General features: G+C 43.6%; 1 protein-coding gene across 3 annotated transcripts in view; it reads right to left on the bottom strand.

Moving 5' to 3' along the window:
- Nucleotides 1-861: 861 nt before the first annotated feature.
- The window catches only part of LOC117349121 (AP-1 complex subunit beta-1), a 123,706-nt gene continuing 109,857 nt past the window's right edge, over nt 862-14,710 (bottom strand). For all 3 annotated transcript variants that reach the window (XM_033922157.1, XM_033922159.1, XM_033922158.1), the window contains 4 exons: nt 14,458-14,542; nt 13,052-13,138; nt 2,446-2,600; nt 862-1,500 (listed from right to left, as the gene is read on the bottom strand). In XM_033922157.1, coding sequence (XP_033778048.1) covers nt 1,426-1,500; nt 2,446-2,600; nt 13,052-13,138; nt 14,458-14,542 — 402 coding nt within the window. In that variant the 3' untranslated portion in view covers nt 862-1,425. The remainder of the gene's footprint in view (nt 1,501-2,445; nt 2,601-13,051; nt 13,139-14,457; nt 14,543-14,710) is intronic.

The raw sequence follows: 14,710 nt of genomic DNA, 5'->3' as shown, positions 1-14,710 counted from the left end.
TTCTTTTACCTGTGTAAATCAATATGAACTCTCTTGTGGTCACAGTTGAATCAAGAGCATCAAAATTATCTATCAAGGCCAAAAAATAGTTGTCGTTTGTAGATTCATTGTTGTTTGAAGGGTTTCCATTTTTATGATTTACTGTTAAAGGGCCCATTTATCCCTTCCTTATTTTATGCACGTGTCAATCTGATTCTGCAAAGTGTGTCCTGATTTTAGGCAGCTGTAGGCGTCCTACAGCTGTCTAATCAGCCAATCGGGATGCACGTTTTAAAAAAAAAAAAAAGCTCCCCAGGCAGGCTGCCTATATTGAAGGCACCTCCACGCATCTCCCTAGTAGAGGAAGAGACGCTTACAATGTTGGCCAGCAAAATGCTGGCCTACATTGTAAGTAGACTCAGCCGCCTGTCCGATCGCCGGCAGGAGGGTGCCCAACCCCTCCTGCCGGAATTCCACCCCCAACCCCTGCGCTAACACCCCCCCTGGCTTTAGAAGCCTGGACCAATCAGGCCTTAGGCTTAGTGGGGATGGGCTGGGAAGGGGCGGGCCCACCAACAATTAGAAGTTAGTTGGGAGGGAGGCAGCGTTCCGGCAGGAGGGGTTGGGCACCCTCCTGCTGGAGATCGGACAGGCGGCCACTATACTTATCACAGCAGGGAGATCCCTTGCCGCGATAAGTGTAGCGGCCGTGTCTACTCAATAACCCGATTCTGTAACCGGCGTCTGTAACATGGACGCCGGTTACAGAATCTGGGTTAGTGTAGGCCCGATTCTGTATAGGACGCCCCTCCCGGGTGTCCTATACAGAATCCAGGCCAGAGTACTCCAGTCTCAAATTATTAAAGACCAGCACATGCCACATTGAGATTTTGTCTTTGTTTATTGAACAGCCTTTTTATTTTTTTTGGAATGAGTAACACAGGGTTTCAAAATATTGGCAAAATGTAAAGCAGTGTAGAAAATGCAAGACACTGGCACGCAATGGACAAGCCCATGACAACAGATTAATGACAGTAGCAGCAGCAATGGGACAAGGGTCATGAGACCTGGTGCCATGACATAACTCCCTGGACAAAAGGCATTAAGCAACATGGCATTTTACTACAAAAACAATGACATCACATAACATATAGTAAACTGAACTCTAGTGACCACATCACGTGACATGATGGGGCCTCTCACGACACGCTTAAGTGGTTAGAACAGTGGTTACAAGTTTAAGAGACAATAAAATATCAAATTGTTGTTCCCTATTAGCACAAGGTCACTAGTCACAATCTTTTATTATTAGTGCATATTCCAAGGATGCCCTGCCTGGGGCCTCAGAACTCTTCCAAGTTTCTTTCTTCCCACTGGTGACAGATATCTAGAACGATCTGGAATCTAATACAGGGATGGATCAGATGTGGAAGGGGGCTCACATTCTCAGTTTTTCAGAATGGAGTCGTAGACCTGGTAGATGTACTGAGATACTTCAGGCGCTCGACACTTCAGGGACAACTGTGGAAACAAAGGAAAAGGGGATGAGCTGCAGAAATAGGTGCTGAGGGCTGGGCTCTGGAAAACTGTTGAACCATCTCATCCCCTCAAGCTACAAGAAATACTTTTTATTTTGACACGTCTGCAAAGTAAAGCATGGCTATACTGTTCTCATTAAAACAACCCTAAATCTTTGTGACAAAATTCTACTATAGTTTTCCCTTTGCTCATCTGTACAATTCTTTTTATCTGAACTATTATAATCTGTATGTTTGCTTTGAAAATTTTTCAATAAAAAGATTCCTGGAAAAGAGCTTATCAAGGTAAGTACATAGATAGGAGAGACATTCTAGACAGTTGGGTTATTTCCCTTTAGTCACATGGTTGCAGAAGGAATCCACTCTGTCTCTATAGTACTTCACTGGGCAGCAACACTAATCCGGGGCCACCAGGATCATGCGACCGGGGTGCTGAGTAATGCAAAAAAGAACTCTGCCCGCCATCAGCCACAGAGGAAACATGTACAGGAGGCCCGCCATCGGCCAAGGCTGTACCAGAACGTCCAGCCTCTCAGCCAGAATATCCCTGGGTCGACTGAAGAACCGGGGCGCTTTGGTGTTGACACTCGTGGCCATCAGGTCCATGACCGGCTGACCCCAAGTCTGCACAATCAACTTGAAGGTTGTGGGACCGAGACACCGCTCTCCTGGTTCTAGCACGTGCCGACTGAAGATGTCCAGATGAGTTTCTGCCCAAACCATGAGTAGAGCCGCCTCCTGCACCACCAGACAACTCTTGGTTCCCCCTTGACAATTGACAGTAGGTCACTACTGTGGTATTGTCCAAGAGAATGAAGAGTCTAGGATTTAGCCTATGTTCATAGCGTGCCGAAAGAGAAGCAATATGGATCCTCACAAAATTACCTTCCCTTTCTCAAACGATAACATTTATATGGATGAAACTTACTGTATAGTTTGGGTTCCCTGGTTGAATTCGCAGCTCAGCCAAAATCCAGATGCCGTTGGTCAGCTTCAGGGACTGATAGAGCATGTCCTGGCCCTCCACATTTCTCTTGGCGATGGTGTACACATTGTTATTCTGTAGCTTACTGGAAACGGTGTCTAGACACAAGAGAACAAAGGCCTGAGCAAGCTAAAGTAGAATACATCATTTGAGCTACAAACGCCTCAGTATAGCAGTTCATTTGCATATGGTACAGCATCAGCCAATGAAAATACCACCTGAAGACATCAACCATCTACATAAATACGAGGGGTGTTCAAAATGATCATTTTCCTGCAATGACTTCAACCCAGGATGTCACAGCTTCCTTGACATCTTCATCACTTGAAAACCGCTGTCCATAAGAGAAATTCTGCAAAACTCAGAACAGGAAATAATCCAAGGGAACCAGGTCTGGATGGTTCAGCTCCTGAAAGCCATATTCTTGGATGGCAACCTGTGATTGTTGTGACATGTGAACCGTGCATAGGCGGCGGAAGACTTTTCTGTTTGGGAAGGGGGGAGGGCACGTGGATCTCTCAGAGAGAGAAAGAGATAATGGTTACTGCGGATGGGCAGACTAGATGGGCCATTTGGCCTTTATCTGCCAATAGTAATGCCATTTCTTCCATTCATTCTTCATATACACACAATATAATGTTATTAACAATGCATAATGGTAAAGTACACTGTATGCAGAGAACATTTTAATTAGCTATCATTTTTAAATTCTGCTTTTTTCAGAGGTCAAGGCAGATGCTACAGAAAACGCACCTTCAATGAGCCCCCCCAGAACCCATTATACTCACCTGCTTACAACCCCAATAGCCCTTATGGCTGCAAGTGGTTGTAGACAGGTGGGTTTTCGACAAAAATCTAAACTTTCCACAAACACATTAGTACCGTAGTTAAATCTTGTTTCTTTAGACTAAAGATGATCCGTTCCATCTGCAAATTCCTAGAGCCAAAATCTTTGAATGTATTAGTCCATTCTCTAATTATCACCAAAATAGACTACTGCAACAGTCTTTTTTCAGGTATCACTCAGAAGGAAATGAGGCAAATTCAAACTATCCAAAACACGGCCATAAAACTCATATCAAAGGCCAAGAAATTAGACCACGTAACCCCTCTATTACATAAAGCCCATTGGTTACCGGTCAAATTACAAAATCGCTCTACTAACCTTTAAAATATTGTTATTTAATTCCCGTCTTCTAAGATCTACGGACCGCAAGTTACTAACTGTTCCTTCCCTACGCTTAATAGGCACTAAGCGGCTGGACATTTTCTCAGTAGTAGCCCCCCAGTTTTGGAACACTCTTCCTATCCTGATCAAAGAGGAAAGTAACTTAGATCATTTCAAAGGTCTTCTTAAAACTCATTTAAAAAGGTCCTTCTGCGAAAGTCTCCAGCTCTGTTTCTAAAAGAATCAGATCACTGTCCCCACCTCCTTCTGTTTCTTCTTTACTTGTTTTCTATCCTATGCCGATTGTAATCCTACACCAAATCCCTCTTGTGTCAGGTAAGTTTTAGGTCTTGTTATTTTTTTTATGTAATACCATTTATTTAAGTTGTTTTAATCTTATATGTACTGTTTTTTGGCATTTTTTAAAATTTTAATTGATCTCCCCATTTTTAATCTGTAAATCGCTTAGAAGATGTAGAAGCGATAGCATCAGATTTTAATAAAAACCTTGAAACTTGAGTAGAGTAGGATGGGGGGGGGATGGAAGGGTTGGTGGGCGCACATGTTCCACCATTAATGTAGTGGTTAGAGTGGCTTATGGGCCTGGGTCCTCCTCTCTGTGGTTCACTAGCCCACCCCCAGGCTATTTGGCTTTCCTATACCAGGTGCTGATGTTCTGGATCTTTGTGGGGGAGTGTGTGTGGGTCTTTACTTTCTCTATGCAGTGGTTATCTGGTTACTTTGGATACCTTTTGGCACTTATACCTGTTTTTACATCCTCATCCAGGATGTCTAGTAAAAATCTGATTATCCCTGCAGGACGACATCTAGGTCGGCCCCCATCCCGCCCACATACTGCCCTAACCACTCCTCCAGATAGGCCCCTTTCAGCTCTGAGTGCACAGCGGCATTCAGAGGTGTACAAAGTCCCGCAACACGTCCAGAAGTTATGTTTGATTATTGGCACTCTTGGGCGACAAGTGCCGACCTGGGTGGGTTTTTAGACATGTTTAAGTTTATGAGCAGGGCTGTGGAGTCGGTAGATAAATGTTCCGACTCCTCAGTTTTTTGTACTTCAGACTCCGACTCCGACTCCACAGCACTGGTTAATTTTCAGATCGTTAAAATGGAATGGCAAGTTGAGAGAAATGAGCATTTTCGACACCACCTTCTTTTTGCTTTTAATCAAGGTTCTAAGGCCGCAGAAGCTGCTCGCAACATTTGTGCTGTGTATATAGTGGGTGCTATAGCTGAAAGAATCGCTCGTGATTGGTATGCCAAGTTCAAAAATGGAGTCGGTAGATAAATGTTCCGACTGACTCCAGGTACCCGAAATTTCCTCAGACTCCGACTCCACAGCCCTGTTTATGAGCCCCACATTGTTTAAAAAAAACAACAATCAGCCAGCTAAGAGTTTAAAAACCAATGCACAAATATATTCCACAATTCCAGCTTTTCTTTATGGCAACCATCTACATATAGTATTTTGAATAAAATCTGCAAGTGGTCAGTCATGAATTAGCTATGTGGATTGAAATATTTCTAAGAGAAAGAGATCTTCTTCCTCCGTAATGAATGAGATTAGCCCTCCATGAATCTGTTCCACTGAAGCCGTACCATGCACTCTATCTGTCAAGTGCCTGCCACACATTCTATATTTAAATCCTTGGCTGAGCCGTGATTACTGAGGATCAGTTGGCTAGTGCTGCAGATATTTTTAGCTCACAGCTAGGCTCCAGTTTCTTTTCAAATCTGGCCGAGCAGCTGGAATTTGGATAAGCTAAATGCTTAGTGTCCCTGTTAACTTACTTCCTAAACCGAGAGGAGGAGGAAGAGAGAACGTAGACTCCAGCTAGGATCATTAAACCCAGATTTTAGCTTTATTAACCACTTTGAGGGCTCAATGTACTATCGATATGTTATGCTGATTGTATTTTTTTTAATTGTAAACTGCTTTGGGTCTTCTTTTTGGAAAGAATGCTGCAAAAAAAAGTCTGAAATAAAAAAAGTGTGGTGAGCTGTACAAAGTTCCAGGGTTTTGTGCACTTTTGTCTGCATGGAGTTATCAACTGATGCAGGAAAGAGTTTTATGCAGAAAATTCTGCATGTAAAAATCTGCGCAGACAGTAGCGCTCAGTTCATTTAAATCCTATGGTAATGAAGGAATCAGAACACAGAAGTAGACAGTGCCAGATGATGGGTTAAAAGCAGTTAGCATAGCTGGGTTTAACATGCTTGGATAAATTCCTTGAAGAAAAGTCTCTTATGACTGTCTACTGAGTTTGTAACACATCGTTTAGGAACAACTGCCCTAACGTACCTGTCCTTTGCTGTTTTCGGAATAGACAAACCTTTGACACTTCAAATACTGGGCTAAACCTGTGTTCTTATCCCCTTTTCAGACTATGCAGCGTGAAAAGTGTTTGAGCAGTCGTGATTTTTATGGACCTTTGGTCTTTTACAGTGTGGCAATTCTAATGAATTACAGTGCTCCCCCGCGGTTCGCGGTCCCCGTCATTCGCGGTATTTTCCGAACGCGAACGACTGGGCAGGAGAGGGCAGCCGGAGCACCGGCAAGTGAAGGAAATCACTCGCAGTGTGCTTCGACCGCCTTTTCCTGTACTAAAGTCGGGCCTCACCAATCAGGGGCTGCTTTGACACGCAGCTCCTGATTGGTGAGGCCCAACTTTAGTACAGGAAGAGACGGTCGGAGCATATTGTGAGTGATTTCCTTCACTCGCTGGTGCTCCGGCTGCCCTCTCCTGCCTGGTCATTTGCGGTCGGAAAATACTGCGAATGACCGAGACCGCGAATCGCGGAGGAGCACTATAACTCATAAGAATTGCCACACTGTAAAAGACCAAAAGTCCATAAAAATCACGACTGCTCAAACACTTTTCACGCTGCATAGTCTGAAAAGGGGATAAGAACACAGGTTTAGGCCAGCATTTGAAGGTTTGTCTATTCGGAGAAGAGCAAGGGACAGGTACTTTAGGGCAGTTGTTCCCAAACGATGTGTTAGAAAATCAGTAGACAGTCATAAGAGACAAAGTTTCCCTCCCTTGTAGGCAATGGCAGTCAGTATAGGGCCTGTATGCCAGCAACACGTTCTCCTCCTGTGCAGGCTTTGTTACACCATATGGCCATGCAGTGTGTCCCCGTCTGTGAACACGCACAGATTCCCACTGCTGTTGCCATAGTTACCCTTGTTCTGGCCGCCACTGCTTCCTTTCTCTGGTAAACTGGGAGGGGGAAGAGAGAGGGGGTCTGGTCTGTTCTTTTGGTCCTTATTCAGGGGTCTTGGGTTCAGACAGGGTGAAAGCTGGCTTAGAGGACATGCCTAAGAAACACGATGTGTCCAAGAACTAAGTTATCTGCCATAAAATGCAGATTGCTTTGGATGTGGTGGCATTTTGATACATCTCCTGAATTTGGTGCTCAGAAATGACTTAACAGTAACAAATTTAGATGGCAATTTTGTAACAGGTTGCTCAGCAAGTATCAACGCCACTAAAACAGAACTCTTATGGATCAGGAAAAAAAGCACCAAATTCACACGTCCTACCCTAGCATGGGACTCCACTCTACTAACGGCAACAGATCAGGTACGCAGCCTAGGAGTAACCTTAGACGGACACCTATCCCTATCTGCCCACATATCCCAAGTAATCTCCACCTCCTTCTACTACCTCCGCCAACTGAAAAGGATCAAACCCTACATCTCCACACCTGACCTCGCCCAACTCCTCTACGCATATGTCCTCTCCAGAATGGATTACTGTAACTCCCTATTTAATGGACTAACCAAAAATAATCTCAAACGCCTCCAACGTGTCCAAAATGCAGCTATCCGCCTCCTACACAACCTCAACTACCATGATCCCGTCTCCCCAGCACTCCGCGCTGAACACTGGCTCCCAATTAGCCAGCGCTGTGCTTTCAAGGCCCTAGCAGTAGCCCACAAGAGAATTTATGCCACCACCCCCTCCTACATAAAATCTAAGCTTCCCATCTACACCCCCACTCGCTCCCTCCGCTCAAAATCAGAAATACGCCTATGCATTCCCCCTGGAAGGTCCCTCCTCTCAGAAACTGCCCGCAAACGATCCTACAGCCACTTCATCCCACATCTCTGGAATAAACTCCCCCCCCAACTCAGGCAACAGAACTCTTTATTGACATTCCGTAAAATGGTAAAGACCCTCCTCTTCAACTAAAGATCTCCCTCAGTCTACACCCCCCCTTAAACCCCACCTCTCTCTTCTCTCCCCTATTTAACTTCTCCTAAATTTCAGTATAGTCCTCTCTTAGTCTGTACTCTGATAAATTGTCTGTACTCTGAAAAATTGTTTGTACCCTGATAAATACTGCACAATTTTGTATGTCCAAGCACCTAAACCTATTGTACATCTTATTTGCCTAATTACTTCTACTGTGTATGTTTACTTGTAGACCGTTCTGAGCTACTGGGAGAACGGGATATAAATCTAAATAAATAAATAAATAAAATAAGTTACATAAGGATAGCCTTACTGGATCAGACCAGTGGTCCATCAAGCCCAGTAGGCCGTTCTCACTGTGGCCAATCCAGGTCACTAGTACCTGACCAAAATCCCAAGGAGTAGCAACATTCCATGCTACCGATCCAGGGCAAGCAGTGACTTCCTCCATGTCTCAGTAACAGACTATGGACTTTTCCTCCAGGAACTTGTCCAAACCTTTCTTAAAACCAGCTACGCTATCCGCTCTTACCACATCCTCTGGCAACACGTTCCTTTGAAAGGTAGTCCACATTTACAGATGCTATTTTGTTCAAATTTGAGAAGAAATACACGCACCTGTCTGGAGACGAAGAGAAACCTCAGAAACTCCAGAGATTGGGAGGACACCAAGCGTCTCTTCCTGAACTTGCCAATGCCTGCAGCAGAGACACTACCGTCTGCACCGCATTTTTGCACACCTGACAAGATGGAGGAGCCCAGATCAACCAGCTGTCTCAGGAAGGGTGGGCTTGGGACTCCCTGCTGGTGAAAAGCTGCCACAACTACCATCACTTTAACGAAAGTGCAGGTGCTGTCGTGAAGCCAAAGGGCAGAGCTGCGAACTGGAAATGTTGTTGCAGAACATGGAAATGTAGAAAACTCAAGGGTGGCCGAGGAGACCAGTCTCAGCAAAGGCATCAGCCGGATCCAAAATAAAGACAGTGGCAGGAGACAGAAGAATCATAATATCTGCATGGTAACTACTGCAATCGAGGTCTTGCACAGCCAGACGAGAGGGCTTCCAAACAGGAAGCTTTGCCACAGGTGCAACAGACCAAAAAAGCCCCAATGCGCCTGCCGGCTGTGTCAAATAAGCGGGGTCTGAGGAATATGCCTTTCAGAGGAGCCAAATAAAATCTGGTGAAAAGGCCAACTCTGCAACCATGGCAGGACTCTGTTGAGGTACATAGCCATGCCAATAGAGTCCCCAGACTCGGAACGCAGGCGTTTTGCGCCAGACTCCAGGACAGCCTCTGGGCAAGATTTTCTTTAGAAGGCATGGACCCAGGCCAGCTCCCCAGCCTAAAATTACTCAGAGGAGGCAAAGTCCTCCCTTAGCACGCTACGGCATATGGTACGCAATCAGTGTTCCGGCGCCAATCTAGCACAATCAATGTCCAATTCAACAGATTAGGGACTGGGGAGTCCATCCCAAATGATTTTGAGTCAAATTGAGAGATTTTGAGAGAAATAAAAGTTAGAAAAAATGATCAATTCCAAGATGGCCACTGTCATGAATTTGCGCCAAAAATAAACAAAAGCCAAAAATAAAAAATAGCGATTTGGGGATCTGGGAAGGTGGGGAACCTGAACCCTACCCTCGGAAACTGTGAAAAATGTCTTTAAAATTGTTTTATAAGCCACCCCTGAAGTTCCCATAGGAAAAATGGAGGTTTACTCAGAGTATGCAGTGCCAGACTGTCAGCAGCTGCAAACAGCATTTGAATGAAGGAAAAGGATTTTCTGCCTCAGAAACATCTCCAAATGGATCCAGACTTGAAATCTTCAGACTGCCAGCCGGCCAGATGACTACAACCTCCGCCCCCATGGATTCTCATCCATACAGTCGGGGGTAGGAAAAGAAGCCTGCACCTTGAAACCCGGTGGGTTTCACTCCAGACGCATACAGCCTGCGCTTGAAACCTGTGACAAGGTCACCGGCAAGCAGACTTCCAGGGGAAGGGACCCATCATCTAGAATTGATGCCACACAGTAGACTGGCTCCACAGATCCACCAGAGTTTCTCTGTGAAGCCGCAGTCGCTGCTTCATTTCCTATAATAGGGGACCACCTGGAAGGGGTCTCAAGACACTGAAGCCACCGAGAAAACAAACTTTAAGTGAAAAAAATAAGAAAAAGAAGCAAAACAACTGGAAAGACTTCTGCACGGATTGCTTGCAGAAATTGTAACTGGATATGTTTGCTAGTTCTCAGGCTAAGGGGGTGGCGCATGTGCTCAGAAAGGTTTGTGGATTTCTGCAACTCCCGGATTGCGGGTTAGGATTGAACACCTATCGTATGGAATCCGGAAGGGACATAACAGAACTAGGGGTGCCAGATGTCCGGGAAATCTCAGACATATCTTGTTTTTAGAGGACTGTCTGGGTGCCCTGTAGGGATTTGTAAAACCCGGCAGTTTGTCCAGTTTTTGGAAGGTCCCAAGCTCGGGGCCATATCTGGAGGGCCTGCGAGTTTGCGCAGATGCAACGTGACATTACGCTGCATTTGTGCATGCTTGGAGGCCCTCCAGATGCAGCTTCGAGCTTGGGGAAAAAGAGACAAAGTTCATTTGGGGGCTGGGGGTGGAACAGGGTAAAGTGATTGGGGATGGGAACCACATGTTCTCCTTTTTTGCTGACGAAATCTGGTAACCCCAACAAATGAGAAAGACAGAACACAAAGCGTGCCTCCTTTTGTTTCAAATTAGCCACCATCCTAGTCTCATGTAGAAGGAATGGCAAACAGAATGCTGCATTGGGCCAGACTAATGAGAGCTGGAAGTAAACGTCTGATATCCCATTACAACATAGTTCTCAAGCAAGCCAATAAATTCAATATCAAAATCTCCCAATCCCCAAACATGTCCGGCTCTGCATCTCCCCCCCCCCCTTAATGACCTTTCCCAACCCATAATCAGCAATACAGAAAAGTGCCCCATTGTTTCTACTGGACACAACACTTTCCACATGAAACACCTCCCCCTGCAGTCTCTCGCAGTTATCAGGCCCCTCTATGGTTCTTAATCTGAAGTTTGTCCATAATAATGCTTATTCCGTAATTTTTTAAATGCAACAATATCCAATGGCATTATCCTATGACACAGTATTGTTTGGCATGTCAATGAGGGCAAAACGCCAAATATCCTCTAATAACAATAAGCTTCTACTCATTATGACAGGGGTTGCCATACAACAGATTATGAATAATTGGAAAAATTGGGATAGGCTGAATTATAGCTTTTGGTGGAACTCTGTGTGTTACATTTTCAAAATGGAAAGGATAATTGACATGCTGCAAGGAAATTTTAGGTTATTTGGGAGCCATTAACAAGATACTGTAAAGATTGAAATTATTGCATAGAATAAATATTAATTCCCTTTTGTTCATACACGTCTAGGGTGGGGATATTTTATGATTTCTTCTGCTTATGATTAATTGTTGGATATAAGGGAGTGGGGATATTTGATGAAAGCTATAATTTGATGATTTAATAAGTATAAAATGATTGTATTTGTGTTATACCTATTGTGAGTTTAAATAATTAATAAAGATTTATATAAATAAATGCAACAATATCAGCAATCCAGAAGTGCTTCACAGAAAGCCACCGTTATATATACTCCTAAAAGTATCTCTCTTCTAAAAACGGGAGCATTTCCTAAGTCTGGGTGTGGAAAACTTGTACAGTAATTATGCCCACGCAGATGCTGGAGTGAGAGAAGTCAGCAATGAGGTGGCCTGTAATTTCTCTTATTTTACAGGTGCGTACACAAATTCCCACTGAAGACAAACTCCTTTTGGTAGCGCACAGAGACCAGTAGGACTTAAACCCGGACTTTCCTGGTTCTCAGCCTAATGCTCTCATTACTCAGAGCTGCGTGCAGAGTAAAAAGTAGTAAATCAGCTTGACTGGTTAGCTTTCACTCTTCCACTATTTAGAAACATAGAAACATGATGACCGATAAGGCCAAATGGCCCATCCAGTCTGCCCATCCACAGTACCCATTATCTCTTTCTCTCTTCGAGAGATCCCACATGCCTATCCCAGGCTCTTTTGAATTCAGACACAGTCTGTCTCTACCACCTCTTTAGGGAGACTGTTCCATACATCTACCACCCTTTCTGTAAAAAAGTATTTCCTTAGATTACTCCTGAGCCTATCACCTCGTAACTTCATCCTATGCCCTCTCATTGCAGAGTTTCCTTTCAAATGAAAGAGACTCGACATGTGCATTTACATTACGTAGGTATTTAAACGTCTCTATTTACACTTAAAGAGCCTAAGGCTTTTCCTTCACAAATGAAAGTGGCAGAAGAGCTCACTAAACCTTTTGGGGTCAATATTTAGCTGCTGGCACTCAGCGTTTTACTGGACTTATGCCCAGAAATTCAATGCCAAACCATGTCCCGGTTTTGGCACTGAATTTAAGGGTTTGCAGAGCCACTAGTGCAATATCCAGCACTTAACTGCCTCCAGAACGCCCTCAAAACTGCCAGTTTTCAGATAGGTGCTAACCAGACATTTCCAGTGGCACTAAGCAGTTAACTGCCTCTGAAAATGAGCAGTTAGCCCTGAACAAACAACTAAACTGGCCAGGAGCCATTTCTGACCAATTGACCCATTGGAAAGCATGAAAATTGTTTTCAAACTCTCCTTAGAAGCAAAGTCTCTCATGCATGCCTAAAGTGGGCCTCAGATGTACCTACCTACCTTAAGCCTCTCCGTTACTAATGAATCATTTACTGTGCACATACACCTCAAAGTAAAGAGAGTTCTCTATTTAGTGTAATTGATATAGTACAGGCTTTGGAGACAAGCTTCAAGTATAATGCACCTGCACACTTTAGAACAGGGATCTCAAAGTCCCTCCTTGAGGGCCCAATCCAGTGGGATTTTCAGGATTTCCCCAATGAATATGCATGAGATCTATGTGCATGCACTTTCAATGCATCTTCATTGGGGAAATCCTGAAAACCCGACTGGATTGCGGCCCTCGAGGAGGGACTTTGAGATCCTTGCTTTAGGTGAATGTGGACGAATCCTTTCTGTCTTTAAACAGTTATATCTACAGCAAAATGATTCTGAGTCAAAAGAACAGACTAAATATGCAGTACTTACCAGCATTTAAGTGGCATTCTTTGATCTGGAATTGTAGCTCATTTTCATTGGGAATGTCCTTCCATGTTGCAAGGAAGACTTGGCGCTCTGTTAAAAGGGGGAAAAAAAGGAAAAATGCTGAGTCAGTGGCAGCTTCCAGCTGATTCAAGAATGATTTTGCTATATGACAGTGGCTCGCTTGCACGCTTAGGGTTTTATTATATAGAATGTAATCATTTATCAAGTGTATTCAATGAGCCATATTTAAGTTTATATTCTAAACATTAGTCTGAAGAGCGTTCAGAAATAGTTCAAACCCTTGATCTAAATTCCCTTTTTCTTTTTGACTTCTCGATATTTTTAGTTTTGTGTATTGGGATAGTAGGTGAGAGGGAGCTCAGGCATTCTTCATACAAATACGTGCCAACCTAGTGAATTCTCAAACACACCTTCTCAGGTCTATTGAGAGTTGATATTCTGCGTGCAAGGTGTTGTTCTACCTGCAGTGTAAGACTTCTTGGGGTTTAAGTTTTGTCTACTCCTTTCACTTATTCTGTTCAGTGATTGTTACTGAAATTCATAGCTGTTCCTAGGATATAAATTTGATTCCAATCTGTTAAATTTTCTGAGTTATTTTGCTCCTAGTCTATCTGATCCCTTATATTTAATGTGTGTTTTATCATTCCTTCAGTGAGAAATTTCCTATTTTGATTAGATTGTAAGCTCTACTGAGCAGGGACCGTTTCTTACGTGTATGTCTGGCAGCATTATAGAAATAATTAGTAGTAAGCATTAAAAGGGAAGTCATACACAGAAGGAACAATAAGCTAAACTTATGTAGGAAAAGAATACATTTCCCCATGTAAAAAGGCACCTGCTCGGTGTGGGTAAAAGCATTCATGTGTTTCACATGTTGTATTTACATACTCAAAAAAGATTTGGCTTGTTAGGAGTATTCTGACAAGAGATAGTTACTTTGATTTATCACAGGTTTTGCCCATAGGAACTTGTTGGAAGATAGACTCTAATGCATATCCTAAAATATCAAGTTTCAGATGATAAGAATACCAAAACCGGGATGGGTGGACGGCCCTGAATCTGCTTAACTAAAAACAAGGCTGACTTTTACCATGGCCAACAGCACAATTCCCTACCCGGACGATAAGGAGGGATCCGAGAGAGCATTTCTTTAATCCTAAACAACCACAGTCCTTGAGGGCCACAGCCCAACCGGAGTTTCAACATTTCCACAAGGCATCTATTTGCATACAATGGAAGCATGCATGTTCATTGTGGAAATTAAGGACTGTGGTTGTCATTCCTTTGTCCAATTCCTCTCCTCCCTCCTGTCTGTCCACCGCATTTCAATGTACAATTCCTTAACAAAACAGACCTCTTCCTATTGATGCCCAACACAATCTACTCACCCATTTTCCCATCCTGTACAAAGAGGACACTTAGAGGAATGAGGCAGCTGAAGTAGAAGACATCAATATTGTTTTTCACAGCTACCTGTAATTAGAAATAAACAGCAAATGTAAGATTTTTTATTTCAGCAACTGCGTATGCAGAAACTCCTTCATGCTTTCTCTTCCAACTTCATCCTACAGCCAGTGGCTTAATGTATATAATTCTTGGGGTTAAGACAAATGCTAGTGTGAATAATTACCTTGAGATATA

Source organism: Geotrypetes seraphini, chromosome 15, assembly GCF_902459505.1.
Source record: "Geotrypetes seraphini chromosome 15, aGeoSer1.1, whole genome shotgun sequence".
Classification (NCBI taxonomy): Eukaryota; Metazoa; Chordata; class Amphibia; order Gymnophiona; family Dermophiidae; genus Geotrypetes; species Geotrypetes seraphini.
Note: the sequence above shows the minus strand (reverse complement) of the source record. Positions and strands in the feature narration are given on the sequence as shown.